Genomic DNA, 25,158 nt, shown 5'->3' with positions numbered 1-25,158 from the left:
CAGGGGCCGAGGCGAGGGTGGGGAGAGGCCTGGACCTGTCACCGGAGGCCCCTGGGCAAAGTCCTGGCCCATCCTCCACAGGCGGGGTGCTCAGCCCTTTTCCCACCACATGGCACCCGGGCCCTGAGTGTGGCAGGAGCAGCAGTTCTGATTACCAAGGAGCCATGCTCCAGTCCCCAGACGTGGGCGGGACTCCCCACCAGGTCACACTGGCGCCTGTTCCCTGAAGCCACCAAGCACCTTCCCCAGCCGGCCTCAGGCACTGGGGTTTGGGGGCCCTGCACTGACCACACAGACGAAACAGACCAAGGGAAGGGAATTAAATAACGTGTGACTTTATTAGAGATAAAACCAGCAGCATCACAGCTTGAGCCCTTGTCCCCCCACCTCATCTCTGCCCGCCCACACTTCTGCCTAATGTCGGTAGTGGGGGCTTCGGGATCTGGACCTTGACCGTCTGGAGAGAGAGCGGAGAGAGAGGCCCTGTGAGGGTTTGGGCAGGAAGTAGGGAGCCCAGCCGTGTGGGCAGGTGCACACACACCCACCCACATGGGACCACTGGGGCTTCAGCGACGCAGAAGTTGGCTGCGTGCAGCATGAGGCCAGGCCCTGGGCAGCTCCTACGACTGGAGGGGGGCCAGGGCGAGGATGGGGGAACCAGGGCTGGGGCCTCCCACGAGAGGACAACAGTGACTGCCTGGGGAACAGGGCCTGCCTGCTTACCTTCGAGAAGAGCTGTATTCTCGACCTGGAAAGAAGGGGGACAGGAGTGCAGGTGAGAAGAGCAGGATATTGCCTGCCCCTCGGCCCACACCCAGGCGCTACGAAGCTCTTCCACTCCTGCGGTTCCCTTGGGACTGAGGCGCTGTGTGTCGTGTGTACAGCTTAAACGTTTTAGTTTATTGAAGGCTGATGTGGAAGGTGTACTGTGGTTTTCTGTAACTCAGGTTTGACATGTCTTCTCTTTTTAATGTCCCAGAGCCTCCAGCCCAGCTCTCCTGACCCAGCGCCAGAGAGGCACTCGCTGTAGAGGGGGGAGGGTGACCAGGGGCACACTCACTGTAGAGGGGGAGGACCACCACGGCACACTCACTGTAGGGGGGGAGGGTGACCAGGGGCACACTCACTGTAGAGGGGGAGGGTGACCAGGGGCACACTCACTATAGAGGGTGAGGGCCACCAGGGCACACTCACTGAGGGGGGGAGGGTGACCAGGGGCACACTCACTGTAGAGGGGGAGGGTGACCAGAGCACGCTCAATGTAGGGGGTGAGGGCCACCAGGGCACACTCACTGTAGGCGGGGAGGGTGACCAGGGGCACACTCACTGTAGAGGGGGAGGGTGACCAGGGGCACACTCACTGTAGTGGGGGAGGGTGACCGGGGGCACACTCACTGTAGAGGGGGAGGGTGACCGGGGACACACTCACTGTAGTGGGGGAGGGTGACTGGGGGCACACTCACTGTAGCGGGGGGAGGGTGAGCGGCTCTGCCGGCTGTACTGGCGTTCCCATTCCTCTCTCTCCTTCTCTCGGCGCTCCCGTTCCCTGCAGGGAGAGGCAAAGCAGGGTAAGAGGTGAGAATACTGAACTCGAGGGCCAGCTGGGTTGCCTGCCAGGTCGAGTGGAAAAGTGAGCCAAGGGGCAGGTCCTGCTCCTCTGTCCATCTGGAAACGAGTGCACTGAGCTCAGAGAGGGACACCGGCCGGCAGCTGAATCCCAGTCTACCACCGGACGAAAGGTTTGCTGAGGCCTGGATAGTTTGATCATTTCCTGTCATGCTCCAGGCGCAGTCTCTGAACAAAGGGACTTACATGCTAAGTGCTTATCTGGCCTTTGTCAGAATGACCGGGATTTGCTTTGCTATTCCAAGGGCTGCATTTATTGAGCGCCACCCCAAGGGCTGCATTTACTGAGTGCTGTAGTGCCTGGCCCTGATCACACTAAATCCTGCCCACAAGCCTATGAGATGGGATAATTAGTTCATCCCCATTTAACAGATGGGCACACTGAGGCTCAGACAGGAGAAAGGCCCACAGCTAGAGGGTAGCAGAGGTGAGGTAGGATCAGAAGCCGGGCCTGACTGACTAGAATGCCAAGTCCCTATGCACTGTGCTCCCCACTTCCTGATGCGCCCGTGTGATGGGTGTGTAATAAACCACCAACCAGTAACAGTAGCTCCAGCCATCAAGCCTCCCCACGTGCCAGGCACCACACGTCAGGAGCCTTACAGCGGGATTCCACAGAGACGACTGCCTTATTACATCTACCTCACATGACGAATCCTGGCTCACAGAGGTTAAGATACTTGTCCAAGGACCCACAGCAAATACAGGGTAGAAACAAAAGTAACAGGTGACACAGCTCTCAATTGACTGACTCCCTTCCTTGCCAAGACCAAGCACTACAGCCTCCAGTTCTGCTCATGGGCCCCACACAGGCTGAAGCTCTAAGGGCACTAATTCCTCAGTTACCCTGTGCAGTTGGCACCAAGGACTGTTCACAGTCTGGACAAGCACCCACCCCAGGGCCAGAGAGTCAGAGAGAAGCGGAGCTTAGATTGAACCCCAAGTCTGTTTGAACCAGGCTCTGGGCCACTCAGCTCTGCAAAAGAGTCAGGCGAGGAGAGGAGCAGAAAGGAGGGGGAGCAAAGCCCTGGCTCCCAGCGCGGGGCTGGCCTGCGTCCAGCCCTCAGCATTTATGAGCACCAGGGTTCTGGGGGCAGAGCATACAGCAGGAGCCCGGCAGCCAGACCCGACTTCTCAGTGAGGATGCCAGCAAGAGAGAGTGAAGGACACAGACAGGACGCTAGGATGCCGGGGGAGACGAGCGCCATGAAGGAGGGGTGCTAGAGGACGGTGCTTTTGGGGGTACTGCTCCACACAAGACAGTAAGGAAGGACCTGAGAGCAGCCTTGGGAACAGTGGGTGGGTATCTGGGAGAGAGAAGGAAAGGCGACCCCAGCTGGAGACTGGCTGAGCTGCGAGGCAGGAAGGACACGAAGATTCGGAGAAGTGGGCCTGGTCAGAGCTCTGGGTCGGGCTGGTGGTGGGGAACACAGGACCACCCAGAGGCAGGCTGGGGGCAGTCTTACTTCATGCGGATCTTGCGGGCCATGGCGCGCAGCTCGTCTTCCCGCTCCTGCGGCAGAGGCAGCGGTGAGGGTGGGGCCAGGCTGCGCCCCTCGTGGGCCCCGCGCCCTCCCGACCCCGTACCTGGCGCTCATGCTCCTGCTGGATCATCTTCTCCTGCGCCGCCTTCTTATCTGCTTTGACTGTGGGGAGAGGGCACAGGGGCTGAGGAGGTGGAGGCTGAGCTCAGAGAGGCCCTGGACCTGGCGGCCACAGGGCGGGTGCACACCTGCTCCTCCCCAAGGGCCTCCTGTCTGTAGAGAGCAGGGCCTTCCCCAGCTGGACATGGAAGAGGAGCAGGGAAGCCCTGGAGGGGCGGGGCCAGGACGTACATTGCCTGTTGAGTGCCTTCTGCATCCTCAGCTTAAGCTTCTCCTGCGGTGTCAGCTTGGGCTGGGGAAGGGGGAGAAGAGGCAGGAGAGCGGGTGGGTATCCCGGAGCTCCCACAACCCACCTCATCCAAAGCCTGGGACTGGCGGGGGCAGGAGCGGAGGACGGGCAGGCTGCGGAGACCAGCCACGAGGGTCTGGGAGCCCCAGTGGACAGCGGAAGGGGGGAGCGGGGCACGGATCTCAATCCCTGGGGCTGGATCTCCCGGCCCACCCGGGCCCCCCTGCAGGCCCACCGGGCCCTGCTCTCGGGCACTGCTGCTGGCGGGAATTAGACGGGCGAGTTCCAAATTCTTACTGACTTTGGCAGCTCCTGTCTCTTTACCAGCGGCAGGTTCGGTCCTGGGAGGAAGAAAAAGCAGCTGCCACCTCCAATCACACGTGGCCTCAGCACTGCCCTTGGACCAGACAGCAAAGGCCGTGTGCCCCAAACACCCCCAGGCGGAAACCACGTGCCTCATGGATCCTGCAGGGCAGGGTCGTGTCCCCCCCTGACCCCTCACCCAAGGCAAGGCTGAGACTCCTCAGCACCCCCACCCCCACCAAGGGCAGACCCCCCCAGGGCAGGACCAAATTCCTTCTGAAACAGAACAGTGGGGTGCGCCCCCACCTCCATCCGCCAGCCCTAGCCCCACTCACTTTTTCAGCTTCTCGCCCACAGCGGGGGACGCTGCCGGCCTGCTGAGCTTCTCCCTCGGCGGTGACGGCGAGTGACTCTGGCTGCGGCTGCGGCTACGGCTGCGGCTCAGGCTGCGGCTGCGGCTCAGGCTGGGGCTGCGGCTGCGAGTCAGGCTGCGACTTCGGGACGGGCTGAGGGACCAGCTGCTGCGGCTACTGCTATGGTGCCGGGGGCCCCGGCCGCCCCGCCGGTACCGGTCCCCGGAGCGGGAGCGGCTCCTGGGGGCGCCGAAGAGCAGGAGGGAGGCTGTGAGACTCCGGGGACCTCCTTGCATGCTGCCCCAACCCAGGCACTGAATCTACGTGCCTCCGCGCGACCCTGCAATCTGTTTCTAAGTCCCTCCTGCTGCTTTCCTCAGACATCCTCCCTGGCCTCCCCGGTCTCTAAACAGAGACTGTCCTCTAGATACACTGGCCTAGAACAGCTCTTCACGTTTCACTAGACACCTGTGCGCCCACTTCCCTGCGAGACGATCTCTGGGAGGGCAGGACTTGCCTGGTGACCCCCCGTGGATGCTCACCTCCTCACATTGCCAGGCCTAGGGTCTCGCCACCAGTGGGGACGACCCCTCATCCCTCCCCACTCGCCTGTGGCACAGACCCACAGAATCCAGTCTGGGAATATGTAAGCCCCCTCCTCTCTCTGCTCAAGACTTGGGGGCTCCTCAGCAAGGGCCCCCTCCTCAGGGTGACCAGGCCCCCCTCTGACCCTGAGCCTGTCTCCTGCCATTGCCCTGGGTACAGGCTCCAGGCAATGATCTGGACGCCAAACCAACACCACACACTGACTCTGGTGGGACTGTCCCGGGTTTTGTCAGCAATATCGAGAAAACAAGAGCTGTCCTTTAAACATCCAACTCAGTTTCTCTGGAAAAATCAGAAAACTGGGCACGCCACACCCGCCACTGAGTGGCCTACAAGCCCAGCAGAGGGGAAGCGTGCCCCAGGTCACCAGGCCCACGGGGCGCCTCGATTTTACCTGCCAGACCTCGTGGGCAGCTGACACTGAGATCCCCACAACAATAACACAGGTAATAACGCTGACGACAACAAGAGCACTCATCAAGTGCCAGGCTCTGGACCAAGCACTGAAATAGACTTTGTCACAACCTTGCACTCAGTGGAGGAGACATTATGATTCTATTTCTTCTACAGATGAAGAGGCCCCAACAGCTGAGCAGCAGGGCCAGACTCCTCATGACCGGCTGCTCTGCAAGTCCCGCTCTCACCCAGCAGGTCGTGCTGGCCCTCCACTGGCAGCCCTGACCCCCCCGGAAAGGGCAGGAGGGATGCTCCTGTCTCCCAGGACGGTATTCTGCCCCACCTGCAGCGCTTACATCACACCCCGCCCTCCCCTCGGGGCACCCTGGTCCTACGAGGCTCCTGCAACAAGCACAGTCCAGTCTCCCACCCACTGGCTCCCCACATCTGGGATGACCACCATCCCCCAACTCCACGGCTCCCTTGCAGAGCCTGGTCTCACCCAGATGGGCTCCCCGCCCCACGCACCTGCTTCTGCGCCGGGGTCCATAACCGCCGCGCCGGGCCGGCGAGCGGGAGTAGCGGTGTCCGTCTCGTGAGCCTCCACCTGAGTGCCGCCGGCCACGGCTGCGTGAGCGAGAATAGCGCCGGGAGCGGGACCGGGAACGCGACCAGGAGCGGGACCTGGAGCGGGCGTGGCGGCCAGAGCGGTAGTAGCCCCCGCCTCGGCGGGAGCGGGAGCTGGAGCTGGAGCGGGAGCGGGAGCTGGAAGTCCTCGAGGCGGAGGAGGAGGAGGAGGAGGTGGAGGAGCGGCGGCTGCAGGCGGGCACGGGGGGCGGTCAGCGCCAGCCCGGGCCGCGGCCCCCTGCTGCCCCGAGTCCCCCCCCACGGTGCCTGGGTGTAGGGCGGGCAGCGTGAGCGTTACAGACCGGGCACTGGCATTACGTCCCGGTGCGGGGCCGCCAGGCTGGGGAGGTGCTGGGGGCTTCCCTGTGGCAGCCCCTGATGCAGCTGCTGCAGCTGCGGCTGCGGCCGCCTCCTCATCGCTGCCCCCAAAACTGGTGATGAACGTGATCTTCTCCTCCCGGCCGGGGGTCGGGGAGCGGGAACGGGAGCGGGATTCAGAGCTGGACTCCGAGGGCGACCTGAAGAGCAGGGAGAAGGGGCTCACACCGGGCTCCTCAAGCCTGTTCACCCTCCACAGAGCAAGAGGTCGAACAAAGAGGTCCACCCTCCACACAGCAAGAGGTCGCAGAAGAGCAGGGTCCCGAGCAACAACAGACACCAGGTACAACAGAGCCAGCAGGCAGAAAGACAGCAGGCCTGCAAGCATCTGATTCATGACCACGAGGCCTTCTCAATACAACCAGGAAAAGCAGTGACAGAAAACTATTATTAAGAACAGATGCACAGATCTGTACTGTAACAGCAACAGGTTTCCTCCACACAGATGTCAGCTCAGTTCAGTCACTCAGTCATGTCCAACTCTTTGCGACCCCATGGACTGCAGCACGCCAGCCCTCCCTGTCCATCACCAACTCACAGTTTACTCAAACTCATGTCCACTGAGTCAGTGATGCCATCCAACCATCTCATCCTCTGCCATCCCCTTCTCCTCCCACCCTCAATCTTTCCTAGCATCAGGGTCTTTTCAAATGAGTCAGCTTTTCACATCAGGTGGCCACAGTATTGGAGTTTCAGCTTCAGCATCAGTTCTTCCAATGAATATTCAGGACTGATTTCCTTTAGGATGGACTGACTGGATTTCTGTGCTGTCCAAGGGACTCAAGAGTTTTCTACACCACCACAGTTTCAAAGCCATCAATTCTTCGGTGCTCAGCTTTCTTTATAGTCCGACTCTCACATCCATACATGACTACTGGAAAACCATAACTTTGACTAGATACACCTTTGTTGGCAAAGTAGTGTCTCTACTTTTTAATATGCTGTCTAGGTTTGTCATAAGTTTTCTTCCAAAGAGCAAGCATCTTTTAATTTCATGGATGCACTCACCTTCTGCAATGATTTTGGAGCCCCCCAAAATAAAGTCTCTCACTGTTTCCACTGTTTCCCCATCTGTTTACCATGAAGTGATGGGACCAGATGTCATGATCTTAGTTTTCTGAATGTTGAGTTTTAAGCCAACTTTCTCACTCTCCTCTTTTGCCTTCATCAAGAGGCTCTTTAGTTCTTCTTCACTTTCTGCTGTAAATGTGATGTCATCTGCATATCCGAAGTTATTGTTATTTCTCCCAGCAATCTTGATTCCAGTTTGTACTTCATCCAGCCCAGCTTTTTTCATGATACACTCTGTATATAAGTTAAATAGGCAGGATGACAATATACAGCCTTGATGTACTCCTTTCCCTATTTGGAACCAGTCTGCTGTTCCATGTCCAGTTCTAACCACTGCTTCCTGACCTGCATACAGATTTCTCAAGAGACAGGTCAGGTGGTCTGGTATTTCCATCTCTTTAAGAATTTTTCACAGTTTGTTGCGATCCATACAGTCAAAGGCTTTGGCACAGTCAATAAACCAGAAATAGATATTTTTCTGAAACTCTCTTGCTTTTTTAATGATCCAGTGGGTGTTGGGAATTTGATCTCTGGTTCCTCTGCCTTTTCTAAATCCTAAATATCTGGAAGTTCACAGTTCATGTACTGTTGAAGCCTGGCTTGGAGAATTTTGAGCATTACTTTACTAGCATGTGAGATGAGTGCAACTGTGTGGTAGTTTGAGCATTCTTTGGCATTGCCTTTCTTTGGGATTGGAATGAAAACTGACCTCTTCCAGTCCTGTGACCACTGCTGAGTTTTCCAAATTTGCTGGCATATTGAGTGCAGCACTTTCACAGCATCATCTTTCAGGATTTGAAATAGCTCAACTGGAATTCCATTATCTCCACTAGCTTTGTTCATAGTCATGCTTCCTAAGGCCCACTTGATTTTGCACTCTAGGATGTCTGGCTCTAGGTGAGTGATCACACCATCGTGATTATCCAGGTCGTGAAGATCTTTTTTGTACAGTTCGTTTATGTATTCCTGCCACCTCTTCTGAATATCTTCTGCTTCTGTTAGGTCCATTTCTGTCCTTTATCGGGCCCACCTTTGCATGACATGATCCCTTGGTATCTCTAATTTTCTTGAAGAGATCTCTAGTCTTTCCCATTCTATTGTTTTCCTCTACTTCTTTGTATTGATCACTGAGGAAGGCTTGCTTATCTCTTCTTGCTATTCTTTGGAACTCTGCATTCAAATGGGAATATCTTTGCTTTTCTGCTTTGCCTTTTGCTTCTTTTCTTTTCACAGCTATTTGTAAGGCCTCCTCAGACAACCATTTTGCCTTTTTGCATTTCTTTTTTGGGGGGATGATCTTGATCCCTGCCTCCTGTACAATGTCACGAACCTTCGTTTGTAGTTCTTCAGGCACTCTATCTATCAGATCTAATCCCTTGAATCTATTTCTCACTTTCACTATATCATCATTAGGTCATACCTGAATGGTCTAGTGGTTTTCCCTACTTTCTTCAATTTAAGTCTGAATTTGGCAATAAGGAATTCATGATCTGAGCTACAGTCAGCTCCCGGTCTTGTTTTTGCTGATTGTATAGAGCTTCTCCATCTCTGGCTGTAAAAAATATAATCAATCTGATTCTGATATTGACCATCTGGTGATGTCCATGTGTAGAGTCTTCTCTTGTGCTGCTGGAAGAGGGTGTTTGCTATGAGCAGTGCATTCTCTTGGCAAAAGATGTCAAGTCAGGTGTAAAGCAAGTTTGAAAGCATTAAGTGTGAAATAATCTCAATTTTGTTAAAGAAAGTATGTAATCTCCCTCACGGCACCCACAGTTGAGCACCTACCTGAGCCAGACCTTTTCTCAAAAGGTGTACCTGCCTTATCTCATCTGTCCTCCCAGGAGCCCCAAGGGTCCCTCTCACCCCATCCAACAAAGGGAACGGGTCAAACTGAGACCTGTCCACCCTCAAGGCCTCTGACCAACCACTCCCACAACAGGAGACACATGTTGTGTGCGACCAGGCATTTCTGTACCTGTTATTTCTCACTGGTTATTTCTGGCAGTTCAGATTAAAGACACCTGACATCTAAGTCCCGCCTTTCTGCCATGTTTGGTCACTTTTAACACAAAACTCCGTTATGTTTAAATCAGAAAAAAGCAGAGCACATCCCCCAGTCTGTGATCTCAGGAGGGCAGCCTACAGCACACAGGCCCCACCCAACCCGCCCTCCATCAGGAGGGTGCTGGGCCCTGGGAACTCACCGCTTATAGGGGTCATAGGTGGGGCTGTCTCGGCGGGCGTAGCTGTAGAGAGAACCAGATGGGACAGGGGTGGGGGTGGGGTGGGGTCAGTACGCATGGAATTAAGGTCAACCCCTGACCTGTGTGCCCCAGGCCACGCCCTGGACAGTGACGAGGAGGCTGCCGGCCAGGTTACGGGCCCTGCCTTCATCCCTCCTGTCCCCTCACACCTGCCAATGAACCGCAGCCCTGCACTTCTTCGGTACGATGGCAAGAATCACCACAGCTCATGACAACATTTTCCAGACCATGCATCCAACCCTGAGCCCACTGCAGGTCCCTTAAGCCTCACAGCAACCCTGCGACTCCCCCTGAACAGAGGAGATGTGGCAAAAGCATGGGTTTGCCCGGGCCCCAGACTGGGCTCTCTGCACACCAGCTGCCTCATCCAAACCTGCCCAAGACCTCACTGTGGGCACTGGTGTAGCCCCCGTCCTGGAAGGTGACGGTGCCCCTTTCCCAAAGAGAAAACTGCAGCTCGAGAAGATAAAGTCACCTACCCAAACTCTAACAGGGAGGAGGCGGCCCACAACAGAAGCAATGGTGCCCCCTTGACTCTGCTCACAGCCAGGGAATGTGACATGGGTTCCAAATCCAGCAGGGAGAGGGGGATGGCTGGCAGGACGGGTGTCCACACGTCCCTCGTGGCCACACCTATCCCAGACCTTCCCTGTTCGCTCTACTAGGACAACTCTGCCTGCAGGCCACAAGCTTGCCCCCCAGACTTTCCTGAGCCTTGGCTCCTCCCGCAGTCCTGAAAGACTGATGCTGGCAGGGCGGGGGCACAGGGCAGAACCCCACCTACCTGGGGGGGCTGATCTTGCGGCCCCTCAGCCGCTTCTCCCGGAACTCCCTCCTCTGGCGCCGGGAGCGACGGCCCTGGAGCAGGGTAAGGATGAGGCTGGTGAGGCTGTGCCTTCCACGAAGCACACACCTGCCCTGCCACTAGGGCCCAGCCCTCACCGAGTACATGGCCTTCTCCTCCTCAAGGGCCTTGGCGTGTTTGATGGCCTCCGCCTCCTCCTTGTCTTTCCGGAGCATCCTGCGGAGGGGGAGGAGGGCCACCAGGAGGAACGAGGTCAGATTACAGGCAGAGTCACTGCAGGAGGCGAAGGACCCCAAGCCATCCTGGTGGGTCTCACATCCATTCAGTACTATTACTGAGCACTGATTGCACGCCAGGTGCTATCTCAGGCATCAGGGATTACTGAAAATAAAACTCCCCACTCTCATGGACTAACGTTCTGGGGAGAACACAGACAATGACCAAAGTCACGTAACACATGACTTGTTAAATGGTGAAAAACCTGATGTGAAAGGAAATCACAGAAGGGGGACAGAAGTCCAGGGGCCTGGTAGAGGCTGCAGTTTTTAACAGGGAGGCGGGGGAAGCCCCTCAGAGAGTGACAGCTGACGAGAGCCCTGGGGAGTGAGCTGTGCAGGTGCAGGCAGAGCTCACAGCACCTGAGTGGCCCCGGGTCAGGTGGGGCCTCGGGCATTTGAGGGGGAAAGAGGCCATGGAGGCCGGGCAGGGGTGGAGTGTGTGGGGAAAGGACCAGAGAGGTGAGACTCTGGCCGTGGTGAGGACGCTGGGTGCTCCTGAGTGAGGATGCTCAGACGCTCAGGCTGTGTTCAGACGTGGGAGTACTCAGGACTCAGTACCCTGTTAGCTGGGACCAGTCTCTGTGACCCACCCAGGTGAGGCACAGGGCAGAGGCCCAACCAGCAACTGCCAGTGAATGCAGGGAGAGGAGCCACTCCACTAGAGGGTGCTGTCCAACAGGCCCAGAAACCCCTGAAGCTCCCAGGGCTCAGAAGGCCTCAGGTCACGAAGCCGGGGGCGGCCTCTGTCTCAACACCGCTGAAGCTGACCCCAAGGACCACCCCATACAACCTCCACCCCTCCTCCACGAGCTCAGGAGCTGTGCGTGTAATGTCCCTGGTGCGGAGTCAGGGACACCAGCGCTCAGAAAAGGGGTAACAGCAGAGATGCCAGGTCCACAGGGTGGGGAGCGGTGCCCGCCCACAGGCCTCACCTGACGAAGTCGCCATCGGCCATGCCATAGGTCGTGGCCTGTTTGTTGAGATCTGCCACCTGTTCCTGGTTCAGTTCGTCCACATCCACCTCCACGTCTGCACCAAGAGAAAGGCTGTCAGGGGCCAAAGCCGAGCAAGAGGAAGGGAAGGGGCAGCGCCCCAGGACATGGGGGCGGGGGTGCCCACCAGACCTCAGGCCTCTGTGGGTGGGTGGGGGTGTGGACACGAGTCAGCACGTCCTGGTGTCCCCAGGCTGGCACAGGACTCGGCCAGGAGCAAGCACCATAAACAGCGGGCGAGGGTGGGGGAGATGTGATGGGGAGGGAGTGATGTACACAGGAACGTGAACAAGGGCAGCTGAAGATCTAGGTGGGTGGAGGCAGGGGTGCAGGTCTCAGGTATTCGGGAGTGGGATGCTTGATGGCTGAGTGGCAAGTGTGCTTTACACACTTCTGAACAAACAGGGGACGGGCTGAGAGTGAGCTGGATGAGGCGAGGGGAGAAACGGGTGGCTGGTCTGATCAGTGGGCATTTAGCTGGCAGTGGGCAGTGGGGTGGGGGCTGAGGCCAGCTCTGTAACTGGAGAAACACGTGTTTTCAAGAAGAGAGAGAAAGAGAAGAGCGGGGAGAGACCAAGAGGCTGAAGTCAGAAGAGGAGAACAGAGCCAGAACCCAGGTGGGGACAGTGTCAGAGGAGCAGAGTCCTAGAAAGTAGGAAGGAGAGATAAACAGCGAGGGAGGCTGGAGCAGCAGGACACAAGTGAGACGGAAGGACAGCGGGAGGTGGGGGTCAGGAGAGGCGGGCTCGTAAGCACGGGACGCCCCGCACAGGGGGAGGGGCGAGACACGAAAACGCTGCCCAGGGACTGTGGATGGGGAGGGCAGAGAGGGGACCCCACCGATGTCGGGGATGACCTCATCTTCATCCGAGTTGCTCTCCTCCTCAGCCGGGGACTCCTCCTCCTCCGGCTTCTCTGTCACCTTCTCCACCTCGGCCACCGTGCTGTCCTCATAGGTGTAGCCGATGGATGCCTTCTTCTCTGCCAGCCTGGCACGGGGGAGCCGAGAGTCAGGGCCGCGCTGGGAGGAGAGGCGGGCCCCAGGCCAGATGCAACCCAGCCAAGCCTCCAGGGCCCACACACCACTGCCCGCACGCCGCCCTCCTGAGAGCCAAGGCAGCCTGGTGCCCTCGAACAGTCCCTCCGCCTAGAACGCTCTGCGCCCACCTGCCACCAGCCCTTCCCTCTTCCTACAGCTCTAGTGCACCACCCTCCAGAAGTCCTCGTCTGGGGGTGGCGGCCGTCCTCAGCTCCTGGCCCCACTCACACTGGCTCTCTCCACCGCCACCCCCGACTACGTGTCCTGCAATGGCCGGCCCGAGTTCTCTTGGGTAACAACGCAGCCCACCTTGGTCCAGGATGGAGAAGGGGCCTAGGGCATGTGTGCTGCTAAACTCAGCTGACACGCCCTGACACCATCCCTATGCCAGCCTTGTCCAAAACAGGTGACCATGAATAAGGGTCGGTCACTGAGACGCTCAGTCACCTCCGTGAGGACCGCGGTGGGGACGGCTTGGGAGCAGGGGGTAAGGAGGCGGCTCCGGGACTGCAAAGCAGTGGAGGGGCCAGCCAGGCTGGCAGAGGGATGAGCCATTCCTCAGGGCACACAGCCCGGAAAAGCCCTCTGCAGAGTGACATCAGCTGCTGTGGGCCACACGCTTATTGCCTGGCAGGGTACAAGTACTTCCCCAGCTCCATCTCCTGCAGTCCTGGGGCATCCAAGCAGGGGGCACCAAGGCTCAGAGGGCAGGACTCAAACCCAGGCCCTGGCCCAGTCCAGCTCCTGCCCATCTAACTGCACCTCCTCCCAACCCAAGGGTGGAAAACGCCATGGAGAGCTTTGTCAGCAAACCCGTCCCCTCCGGCGCTGCCTGCTCCTTGCAACGCTGATGAAGCGAGTACCTACTAGGCGCCAGCCGCCAGGCCCGGCTCTAGGGGACACCAGGTGGACGGAGCCCTGTGGGGCGCACAGTCCTCCTGCCTCCCACAGCCCCCGCTGCCCCGGACCCCGACTCACTTCTTCTTCTCATCCTCACTGGGTCTCTGGAGGCCTCCATACAGCTCGTCGATGTAGATCTGGTACAGGCACTGCTCCTCGGAGACTGGGGTGGGGCAAGAGGCACGTGAATCAGAGGGGGCTCGGGACACTGGGAATTCAGGGGGGACTCAAGAATGCAGTGGGGCTTGGGCAGGTGTGAACCCAGCACGGCTGGCGGCAGGCTCATGGATTCCCAGATAATCACAGAATGCATGGTCATGACACAGCAGCTGCAGGAGGGCCCTGGCTGCACCGCTGACTTGCCATGCAACCCTGGGCAAGGACTCAGCCACTCTGTGCCTTGGTTTCCTTCCCTGTAAAATGGGAGGACCACTGGCAGAAGGAGAGCCTGGGCACTGCTACTGTTATCACCGTCACACAGACCTTTGACTGGACCCTTCAGAATGACAAACCTATCCCGAGAGCTGGACGTCAGTCACCTGGACCCCACGGCACTGCCACTCTGGGCCTCTGGGCCCGTTTAAATTAAGCTAATTCGGGCTCTCTCTCAGCTATAACACACAACTTGAAGAGCTCAGCAATGTACCGGAGCCCCCTGGTCCGTGTGCAGTAAGACATATGCCCAGCTCCAGTGGGACCCTGGACACGTCCCCTTCCCTCAGAGGGCCTCAGCTTTTCTATCTGTAAAGCGAGGTTCGGGGTCTGGGCGAGCCCCAAGGTGACACAGCACAGCCATCGCCGTAGGCTCCCCCATTCTGCTGGTGGTCTACGCAGCCCCAGGGGAGGGCCCTGGGGCTCTATGTGGGCTTTAGGCTTAGGCAGTCCCATGAGCTGTCTCACGTGAGCTCCAGCCAGACTGGCCTTCCCTGTCCCCCAAGCCACCCTCCTCCCGTCCCCTCATGGCTGTCCTTATGGCCCGGACAGAGTCAGGAGCACCGCCCCCCCCTCACTGGGGAGCTCCTGCCCCACCCCACCCCACCCTCCACTGACCCAGCCTCAGTCAAGCACCTCCGAGAACAGTATACCATCTGTCGAAACAGTGCCTCAGCTTGTAATGAACACCCGCTTTCGTGATTATGTGGCTCCCACACTAGACCCCTCCTCCCAGAAGAATGCCTGACACACTACAGGTGCTCAGGAATTGTATGAATGAATGGATGGATGAAAAGATGGAATCAGGCAGAACTAAGGGAAACCCTGGCTCCATCATCAAGCATCTATGTGGCCTTGGGGGAAGGCAAAAACTACCACCGCATCCATGACGCTACACTCCCCTGATGTGAAGGCTTCATTGATAGCCAGAATTTGAAAATCGCTGCTTTTAAAGATGCTAAACATCTATTTCAGAAACAAAGAAATATGGGGACAGTGAACCCAGCGAGGGTGGACTATGCCAGGCTCCATGCAGGGGCCCTAAGCATCCCTCAAGCGAACCCTCACATCACCCTGAGAGACAGAAACCTCCACAATCACCCTTCTCCAGGAAACGAGACCAGCTAGGCTGCGGGACGAGTGTGTGGCCCTTAATCTCACAGGGAGATCTGGGAGAGAGGCTCTGAGTCCTTCTCAGAAGGTGAGCTACAGTTCAGAGCTGTGTGCAGGGCAGGGTGAGAACCCCAACTCCTTGGAGTGTCCCTCCCAACTCCTGGGCCTCAATGTCCTTAACTGTAAAATGGGGCATCACGCCTACCCTGCTGGGTGATCACACAGATGTACTGCAGTAACAGAGACGAAAAACTCTGGCAGGGTTGGAACCTCCACAAGTCCAGAGCAGGGAATAGCCTCTACACTTGTTTTCTCTTTTGTGAGGTGACAATTTGGGAAAAGAACCTTGAATGTGTATGAACACTTGGCAAGCTATCAAACTGCCTAAACAGTCATTTAAAACAAGCACAAATTTCCTCTTCTGAGCTAACACTCTGACCAGTGCAGGTGGGGAAAATACACGGAGCAAAAAAAATATGTTCTTCCTATTTCTCCTAGTTTTTTAGGAAAAAGATCACAGAATTAGAGAGCATGGGCTGTGGAAGTGGCCACCTGGTAGGACCATCTAGGTCAGCAGACATCTGCTGTACCAATTCCAGAGACAGAGGCCCCAGGAGAGAAAAGGGATGCGAATGGAGCGGGTCCATGACAGAGCTGGGACCACCCAAGGCCCTATAGTAGAGAGTACTGGGATAACTTTTCTTCCCAGTCTTGTTGCCGTCTTCCAGCCTACAGGGACCCCTCCCTCAACCCACTCCCCACACCCCAGGTCACTTACTGCCGGCAAAGTCGTTCTGCACCAGGCCTCGGTAGCGCTCGTAGTTACATTTCCGCTCGTCCGACTCCTGTTCTGGGGAGCTGTGGGGGAGGACAAGGTCTTGAGATCACAGGGAGCTCCCAACCCAAGCCGGCACGAAGGGGAAGGAGGGGGCGGCCTCCAGCGGGCGGGGGCTCCCCCACATGCACACCTCCTTCCCTCCCAGGAGGGACGGGCCAGCAACCCCAGGGGAGGCGGCTTACATGGTGGTGAGCAGCGGGGGCGTGTAGTCGGGGATGTGGTCCAGGTGAGCGCGGACATCAAAGCGGTCAATCATGTTGTTGGTGTCCCCCTGCCAGGGCATCCTGAAGTGGGAGGAGGGGAGCAAGGCACCTAGGGTCCCAGTGCCCTGGACACAGAGCACCTGCCCCCTGCCACCTTGTGCTTGGGAGCCTGGCCCTCAGCCCCTCTGATGCCCATGCCAGTCCCACTCTCAGCCCCCACCTCCTGTTCCTTATGCCACAATGCACCCTGAATCTACATTCAGGGCCCTGAGGAAATCGGGGCCCTGGTTTGCAGAACCAAGCAAGAGTGGGACCTTGAACAAGGTCCCATGGGCCACTTGCTAACACCCCAAAACACGCCCTCTGGCAACCAACTCTCTGCTTCACCTGGGCCTCTGGCTGTGGCCCTGCTCGTCCCCTCTAGGTGCTCCAACCACTACACCACTGGGTCTTCATCCCAAACCCTGCCATCTCGCCCTAACTAGTGACCTTCACCTCCCACTCAGGCCAAGCCTTTCCTGTCTGAGGCGCCACAGGTCTGTCCATATACCAGGTCCCTTTGGACCCCTAACCCCCAGCCACAGATGCCACCCTCAAGCCCAGTCTTACATGTTAACAGGGCTCTCCGCGGCCAGGGCGACTGCAGAATCCAGGTGCACCTTGCAAGCTCGACCGTGCACCTGCAGGAACTGGGCCGGGTCCTTCTTCTGCGGGGATGGACAAGATGGAGGCCACCACCCAACGGAGCCCCGAGCCCTGCCACTGCCCACACAACCAAGCTTAGCAGCAGCTTCACCTCTACGCCAAGCAGACCATACTTCTGAGGTAGAAGAACCTGCCGGGGCGCACAGGCAGCACTAACAGGGCCACCTAACCTCTTGGGGACAGGTTTCCTCTCAAGGTAGCCCCAGGAGGCTCTGAGCTCTGGCTCAGTCTTCTACAGAGCCAGTACCGAGACTGACCTCCCTAAAATATCAGTGCCCAACTCTTCACCCCACACCCACCCCAGGGCCACTCACTCAGAGCCAGGTGCAAGCACGTTGGCCAGGAGCAGCCTCGAAGACACCATGACTGCATAAACTCATGAAAAGACGATCAACGTCACTATTCGTCAGAGAAACAGCAATCAGAACCAGCCACCCCACACTGCCTAGGATGGGTAAAACTGAAAGGACGGGCAACAGCAAGAAACTGACAGGAGTACGGAGAAATCAGGCTCTTCAGAAAGTCAGACAAAGAACTGCCACGTGACCCAGCAACTCCACTCCACACCCGAAACAGCTAAGAACAGACACTGAAATACTTGTACACCAACAGTGGCACTGGGCACAACAGCCAAAGAGTGGAAACAAGTCAAATGTCTATCGATGCACGACAGAGAAACAAAACATGCATAGCCAGTTTAATATTATTCAGCAGTAAAAAGCAATGGAGTGCTGATCCATGCTAAAACCTGATGGGCCCTGCAAACGTTACACTAAGTGAAGGAGTCAGTCACAAAGGGCCACGTAGCCTACGGTTCCATTCATGTGAAATGTCCAGAACAGGTGAATCCATAGAGACAGAAAGTAGACAGCGGTTACCCAGGGTGTGGGGAGGGGGGAACTAACTGCTAAGGGGCATGGGGCTTCTTTTGGAGGTCACAAAGAGTTTCTAAAATTAGACTGTGGAGATGGTTGCACAATCCTGTGAATATCCTGAGGGCTTCCCGGATAGCTCAGCTGGTAAAGAATCCACCTGCAATACAGGAGACCCCGGTTCGATTCCTGGGTCGGGAAGATCCTCTGGAGAAGGGACAGGCTACTGACTCCAGTATTCTTGGGCTTCCCTGGTGGCTCAACTGGTAAAGAATCCGCCTGCAATGTGGGAGATCTGGGTTCAATACCTGGGTTGGGAAGATACTGAAAACCACTGAACTATACAATACGTGGATTTAAAAAATGTTCCTCCCCTTTTCTTCTTTTCTTCTTTTCTTGGCCATGCCTCAAGGCACAAAGGATCTTAGTTCCCTGAGAAGGGATAGAACCAGTGGGAGCGTGGAGTCTTAACCACTGGACCAAGAAAGGCCTGAGTATGTGAATTATATCTCAATAAAGCTATATTTTTTTTTTAAAGGCACCAAGATGGAGGAGAATGGCCTCTGAGTCACCGTTTTCTCCAGAGTCCCTCCCACCACCTCACCGGATGCTGCTACCTTCCATTCGCTTCTCACCTCTGGCCTGAGCTCTCCTGTGGGGGTTACAACCCCAAGTGATGATAACTGCAGCAGGAAAGCCTAAAATCTGGCGGCGGCAGCAGCAGCAGTAGCCGCCACCAGTGCCGGGCCCTGGCTGAGCTCCAGCCCCCTGCCGCATCAGAGCCACGAGCCAGGGCGCTAGTGCTCCCCACTAACCCTCACCAAGCTCCCCTCCCCAGACTCCAACCACCCCCCATCCCGAGCTCCCTGCCCCACCACCGTCCCTGACCCCTCAGCAGCCTCCTCTCCCCGGCTCAGCTCCTCGCTACCACCCTTGCCCTCTGCAGCTCCTTTTCCACAGAGCAGCCTGAGGCAGTGTTAAAACATATTAGGCCCTGGCCCCCTGTGCAGAGCCTGGCCCACTCCCGCCTGGCCCTCTCTGACTGCTCGCCATGGGCTCCCCAGCCCCGCCCTGCCCCGCCCCACACCGCCGGCCTCCACGCCACAGAACAGCCCTGCTCTTGCTGTCTGTCTCCTCACTTATTTCCGATCCCCTTCCAGCCACCTTCCTTGTCAAGTCTATCTAAACAGCTGCCCCAGCCCCTGACTTGACCCTAGCTCCTTACCCTACCCTACTCTCTTCAGAGCACCGCCCATCACCTGTCACCTGTCACCACTCCGCAACTAGAATGGAACTTCCAGGCGGGCAAGACCCATCTTGCATTCCGAGCGCCCAGGGCAGGGCCTGGGAACACTGACCAAAGCAAACAGAATGCGGCCTCACTCACAGATGAGGAGCCTGAGCCCAAGACTGAGAAAACCATCAGCCTCAAGCTCTCGAGAGCCTGCACTTCCTCATTCGGCCTCGAGCTCCCACCCCAGCCCCGTCAGCAGGAGTTGAGAAGGACACTCACCAATGACCACAGCTCCCACCGGGCTGCTCCCTGTCCTGTGTGCGCTCGGCGAGCTGAGGGTGGCCTCCACCCGCATCCACAGGGTGGCGCTGCTGCGACCCAGCGCCTCTTCCCACACCTCATCTGCCTCCCTCAGGCCCTCATCTCAGGCCTCGTGACCGCCCCGGGGCAGGTCTAAGACCTGGGGTTCGGAGACCGCTCCAGGCCAAATGCTCGGCTCCCACACCCAAGACACACGTGGGACTGTTTGCAGGATGGACTTTGGCCTGTACCAAGAATTCACTGTACCAGCACCAGGGAAACAAAAAAGCACTGGGCGGGGAGTTAAGACTTTGGGTCCGTGGCCTGGCTCTGTTAACAGGGAGCTTCAGGAAAAGTCCCTGAACCACACACGCTAAAAGCCAGGTGCGTTACGTACACCTCAAACTTCTCAACCGTGGGAGAAAGGTGCTACTCCTACCCCACGTCCCAGATGAGGAAACTGGAGCTCAGAGTGGGGAGGCTCACTCGCTCCATATCACACCAGTCACAAACAGAACCAGGATCTGAGCTCAAATAGGCCTGACTCCAAAATCCACTTTTTTTCTAAAATAATTATTTGGGTCATGGTAACAGGCATACAATGTAAAATCCACTAACCTAACCACTTTTAAATGCACAATACAGTAGCATTAACGATCTGCACCTCGCTGTGCACCGACCTCTAGACCTTCGTCTACAAAACCGAAACTCCACACCTGCTGAACTACTACTCCCCTCCCCTCCCCCAACTCCTGACAACCATCATTTTCTGTTTCGAAGGGCCTGACTGCTTCAAATACCTCATACACACGGAATCTCGCAGGGTTTGTCTGTTTGTGACTGGCTTATTTCACTGGACAGAGTCCTCCAGGTGCCTCTTTGCTGTAGCCTGTGACAGAATCCCCTTTCTTTCTGTGACTCAGTAATATCCCACTGCATGCACAGACCACTTTTCTTTGCCCATTCATCAGCTGCTGGACATTTAAGTTGTTTCCACACCTTGGCTATGGTGAAACAAACTCCAAACAAACATGTACAAATCTGTCTTCAAGAGCCAAAATCTATTTTTAACCACTGGACCATTACATCTCCAGGATCGAAGAGGGTCAGACAAGTTCGTGGTCTTTCTCTCACTCATTCAACTGTGAAGCAGGCACCCACTCTGAGCGAGGTCTTGTGCTAGGGCCACAGCTGTGACTGAGACAGTCAGCCCTGTCCCCACAGTTCACAGTTCATTGTGGGGGACAGACCCGGGCCCCACAGTGACGACCAAGAGTGAGCAGTGCTGGGATGGGGAAGCCAGGGTTTGTATCGCTCAGCCCGCTGGGATCAGCCTGGGGCCTCCTGGAGAAGGAGATGCCAGAGCTGAGATCTGTTTTATTTTCCACTCACACATCAACATGGAATTCTGTTTCTTTACCCAAATCACTGATTAGAAGAAAGTCGACAGGGACAGAACAATGACAGAACCAGGGACAGGAAGGGAGTGAGAGCAGGCACCAAGGACACATCAGAAGAGAAATCAGCTGTCTGGACTGGACACACCGGCCCAGTCTGCCACAGCTGACCTCTGCTTCCTCAACATTGGCCTCAGCTGCCTCTCTCGGGCGGAGAATAAGATGAGAGACCCACATGACAGCCCCATCCTCTCCTCAAAGCTGCCACCGTCCACAGCTCGGTGGCTCTGATCTGAATGCTGATCACGTTCATGTTCAGGGACAGCTGCTTGTACAGGCCTGCACCACAACACACCCCACAGACACTGTTCTGTTCTTGAAGCTCTTCCCTGTCACCCAGTGAGAGGGGCTGGTCGTCACCACTGTCCCAAGGGGGAAAACACGGCTCAGTGAGCTCTCTGGCTCACACGGACGAGAGCCTGGAGTCCCAGGCCTTCTGAGTGACCCCACTCCGGCCTTCTTTCCTCCACTCCATCCATCCACCTGGATGCAATTCCAGCTCTACTTGGTAATAATAACCTCAGCATCAAGAAGAGCTGGCATTTACTGAGCAAGTTAGCCTGGGCAGGTCGGCCCTCAGGAGTCTCTGTGCCCAATCTCACCCAACACTCCGATACCTTGGGAGGGAGGTGCCCTATCCCCACCATTTGTGACAGCCCATTAGTTGGCAACCAACATCCACTGCCCCTTCCTCCACAGTAATGAGACTCCTAACATAACTGGCACAAGGCCCCCAGCATACAGCGCATACCTCTCAGCCTTCCTGGCAGCTGTATGTGACCAAGGGCTACTTTCTGGCCACGGGGATACGAGTGGATATATTATGTGCAAACATTTAGAAACTTTCTTAACAACTGACATGAGCCCACTGGCCTCTTCTCCCTTCCTGCTCAATGGAATATAAAGACATGATGGCTAGAGCTTGAGCAGCCCTCTTAGACCTTAAGAAAACACTGGCAAGAGAAGCCACTCACGACTGAATAACAGTTCCCTGAGCAGGACTGGCCACCTCTGGGCTTTTATGTAATAAGGAAATAAACATGTGTCTTCACTGAAGATATGATGAAACAGAGATGCATGTCAAGCGCTCAGCACAGTACTTAACACACAAACACTCAACAGCATTAACTACTGTTACCAGCAAAGCTTTAACACAGGGGTCAACACCCCTCTCCCAGGCCTGCTGAAAGGACCAGAAACAACGCACCGCAGTAGCAGGCGCGGGGTCTGGCACGCCCGAACCCTTAATAAGCGGCAGCTACTCAGCCCTGAGCGCTGACAGCGTTCCCCGTCCGCTGCTAGGGCCTCAACTGTAACCAACATAGGCCCAGGCCCTGCCCTTGTGGTCCCGTCATAGTTATTGCAACACCACTGGAGACGGGCTCTCAGAGATGACTCTCCTAGGATAATAGCAGCCTCTGTTTCATGGGTGATTGTGGGGACTCAAAGCAATCATACATCTAATGTTCTCCTAACAGAGCCTGGAGCCTGAGAAGGATCAATTAAGATGGCAACTGCTATTATTATTGTTTTATTCATCTAGTCTTTTAAACCACGTTGGGCTCAAGCATGGAAAGCAGTACCATGACCCAAATAAACCTAGTCCCCAGTCTCACAGAGCTAAAAATGTGTGTTAAATTCCACAAAGGGGAAAAACAAGAAGCTATGACAGCATTTATAGGGGACACTGATTGAGTACGAAGGATGAGGGGAGACTTCCCTGAGGACTGAGATCCGAGAGATGAGCAGGAGCTAACCCAGTAGAAGAAAAGCTCACACAAAGCCCCTATGGCTAAAGAGAACTATACAATTTTGGGAGGTAAACTGGTAGCTCTTTATACACCTTTTTTTGCTAGAAAAAGTAGCCCCAGATAGTAGGGAGGCCAGATGACACGAGCAAAGGAATAAGGCAGAAAGCAGAGTAACACGAGTCTGGAGGAGGTGGTAAAAGCCAGGCCATGGATGCTCTTAAAGGCTGTCATGAGGAGCCTGGCACTAAGGAGTCACAGAGAAGTTGAGTAAGAGAGGGACAGAGTCAGCTTTGTGCTTTAGAAAGACCTCGCTGGGGACTTCCTTAGTGGTCCAGCAATTAAAACTCCACACTCCCAATGCAGGGAGCCGAGGTTCAATCTCTGGTCAGAGAACTAGATCTCTCATGCCACAACTAAGACCCAGTGCACCCAAATAAATGTTTTTAAAAAAATAACAATAATTCCATCCCTTATTTAAAAAAAAAAAAAAAAAGACGTCTCTGGCCTCTCTGAGGAGGGTGGATTAGAGGCGGCAGGACTGGAAGCCAGAACACCAGGGAGGAGCCTGCGGCAGTGATGCAGTAACAAATGAAAACGTCTATATAAATACCATCTCACAGAAGATCAGAACCTAGTGTGCCAAAACCATTTCAAGCTGGGGTCTCAAGAACAAGTGACAGTTAAAGAACTGAGAGGAGGCATTACAGGCTCAATACCCAGCGGCGGCAGAGATGCAAAAAAAGGCCAATGGAGCTACCTCAGAATGAAGCCCAGAGGCCAGACCACAAGGGCCTTTTAGGTCACAAGATGGAGTGTGCTCTTCTCTCCAAAAGCAACTGAAGCATCTAACAGGGGAGAAATGGCCAGAATTCACTAGGTGAATACTGACGGTACTCCTTCCGGGTGCCAAGTCAAACCTTAAGAAGGGCTGAGCTCCTCTGGGCACTGTGAACACTGAGGAATAATAACCAAGACCGACAGCATTCCGGAGGTGGCCAATCTTAAGTCTGGTGTGCTACAAAGCCTTCCCTCCTTCCTGACAACACCAGTTCTGTACTCTGAGTCCACAGACAGCACAGCGTGCAACAGTAAACAAAATACCTCGGTTCTGTCCCCGCCCCCAGTGATTATGCTCTAGAGGAGAGGAGGCGACCTACTCCAGTATTCTTGCCTGGAGAATCCCCATGGACAGAGGGGCCTGGTGGGCTCCAGTCCACAAGGGTGGAAAAGAGTCAAATGGGACTGAGAGACTCAGCTCACCACAGCACAGCACATGATTACGCTCAAAAAAATGGACATTTTCTTGAGAAAACAGGTATCCCCTCTTAGCCTATTTCCAAGCCTGGTGGTACCAGGATAACCAGGGCTCCGCTCTCTCACAGAGCTCCCAGCCCAGATTAAAGGTCACTTACGATCTTTTCATAGTACTCCCTGCGCCGCTCTGCCCTCTTTTTGTAGTCGACCATCATGCCTCGAAGTTTCCGCTCATGTTTCCGAGCCTCGTGCCACATTGTGGTGAGGCCAAGGCTGGGGCCTCAACCTGAGGGATGAGGGAAGGGGTGTCAGATGGGCTTAAAAAAAAAAATACGGGCAGAATCACTGACACCTAATAAGTTGACACAGTTAATCCTGAGCATCAGCTTCAGGGAGGGTAAGTGAGGCTGCAGAACTGTGCAGCAGGATACACTCGGGTGGACCCCGGGCAAGTCTGATCCAGTACCCTGGGTATTCTGAATCCCCCACCCCCACTCCCGTTGATTCTGGAGTGAGCAGCCCAGAGAAAGTTGTACCCTGTGCTGAAGGAGGAGGAATCAAGGATGAAAGGTTCAAGGATGGAAGGAGTGTTTGAAGTAAGGTCTGGAGGAAGAACATGAGCAGCTGGGGTTGGGAGCTCAAGGGAGAGGAAGGGCTGAAACGGCGCCCACCAGGTGGGCCGGCGGGGGGTGGGGGGGGTGGGTCTGGGTACCAGAGGTCTGGGGATGAAGGCAGGTGGACGAAGAGAAAGTTTTTATGGAAAAAGGGTAGTGGTGTGGAGGTGGGGGTCGAGGGCAGGTGAAGGGCGTGGATGGTGGTGGATGTCCTCCCGACACTTGCGGGAGGAGAGGGCAGGAGGCAGCGCCGGAGGAAAAGAAGCGCTGCCGAGGTCTAAAGCAGGAATCTAAATTGGGGGCGGGGGGAGGGTACAGAGGCTGAGGGAGGCGGAGCGAGATGACAGGAGGCGGTGGGCTGCGTTTGGGGGCAAGCCTGCAGGACCGGGCTCGAGCACCCGGTCTGGGCCTGAGGGATCCCTCTTAAGTTTTTCTGACAAGGGGGCGGGACCTGTGGCAAGCGGCAGGGTCCGACGCGGCGAGTTCTGGCCGACGGCGGAGGTAGGGCGCGGCCTGAGGCACGGCAGGCCGAAGGGGTGCGGGGCGGGCAGCCCTCGGGGCCCGGGCCGAGCGGAGTCTCACAGTAGACCGCGGAGAAGCCGAGGCAAGGACGAAGCTGGGCTGACGTCCGCCCGAGGCCACCAGGTCACCCGCTGCCCGCACTCACCGGCTCGTCGCCGCCTCCCACCGCTTCGCTCGCGCGCGACCCGCGCCGGAAGCGGAAGTGGGAGGCTGAGGGACGGGGCGGGGAGCGGCAGAGGCACTTCCGCCTACTCGAGAGGCGGGAACTAGGTTGGACTAGAGAGTGAGCGGAAGGGCGGGGCTTGAGGAAACCCGAGGGGCGTAGGCGGAGC

General features: G+C 56.4%; 1 protein-coding gene across 5 annotated transcripts; it reads right to left on the bottom strand.

Moving 5' to 3' along the window:
• Positions 1-319: 319 nt before the first annotated feature.
• On the bottom strand, positions 320-25,127 carry CLASRP (CLK4 associating serine/arginine rich protein). Of its 5 annotated transcripts, XM_061388610.1 has the most exons (21): positions 24,972-25,047; positions 23,849-23,976; positions 16,727-16,824; positions 16,097-16,198; positions 15,855-15,934; positions 13,610-13,694; positions 12,433-12,581; positions 11,533-11,629; positions 10,460-10,538; positions 10,302-10,375; positions 9,458-9,499; positions 6,107-6,322; positions 5,706-5,993; positions 4,158-4,415; positions 3,821-3,860; positions 3,462-3,522; positions 3,214-3,272; positions 3,093-3,139; positions 1,464-1,546; positions 724-748; positions 320-457 (listed from the first exon to the last, which is right to left on the bottom strand). In XM_061388610.1, the coding sequence occupies exons 2-21, from the start codon at positions 23,945-23,947 to the stop codon at positions 415-417; spliced, it is 2,025 nt and encodes a 674-aa protein (XP_061244594.1). In that variant the 5' UTR covers positions 23,948-23,976; positions 24,972-25,047; the 3' UTR covers positions 320-414. The 5 variants fall into 5 exon arrangements, with proteins under 5 accessions (XP_061244594.1, XP_061244595.1, XP_061244597.1 ...); XM_061388611.1 differs by having other exon boundaries at positions 320-748; positions 24,756-25,045; XM_061388613.1 differs by lacking the exons at positions 320-457; positions 724-748; positions 1,464-1,546; positions 3,093-3,139 and having other exon boundaries at positions 3,817-3,860; positions 24,756-25,045.
• Positions 25,128-25,158: the final 31 nt, after the last annotated feature.

This window comes from Bos javanicus, chromosome 18, assembly GCF_032452875.1.
Source record: "Bos javanicus breed banteng chromosome 18, ARS-OSU_banteng_1.0, whole genome shotgun sequence".
NCBI classification, from domain to species: Eukaryota; Metazoa; Chordata; class Mammalia; order Artiodactyla; family Bovidae; genus Bos; species Bos javanicus.
This window is presented reverse-complemented; position numbering and strand designations above follow the sequence as displayed.

Coding starts and splice junctions, on each gene's coding strand:
- CLASRP (XM_061388608.1), bottom strand. CDS start 23,947: ATGTGGCACGAGGCTCGGAAACATGAGCGGAAACTTCGAGGCATGATG. Junction 16,199..16,726: donor GCGGAGAGCCCTGTTAACAT/GTAAGACTGGGC, acceptor CTCCCACTTCAG/GATGCCCTGGCAGGGGGACA. Junction 3,861..4,157: donor GTGGGCGAGAAGCTGAAAAA/GTGAGTGGGGCT, acceptor TCTTCCTCCCAG/GACCGAACCTGCCGCTGGTA.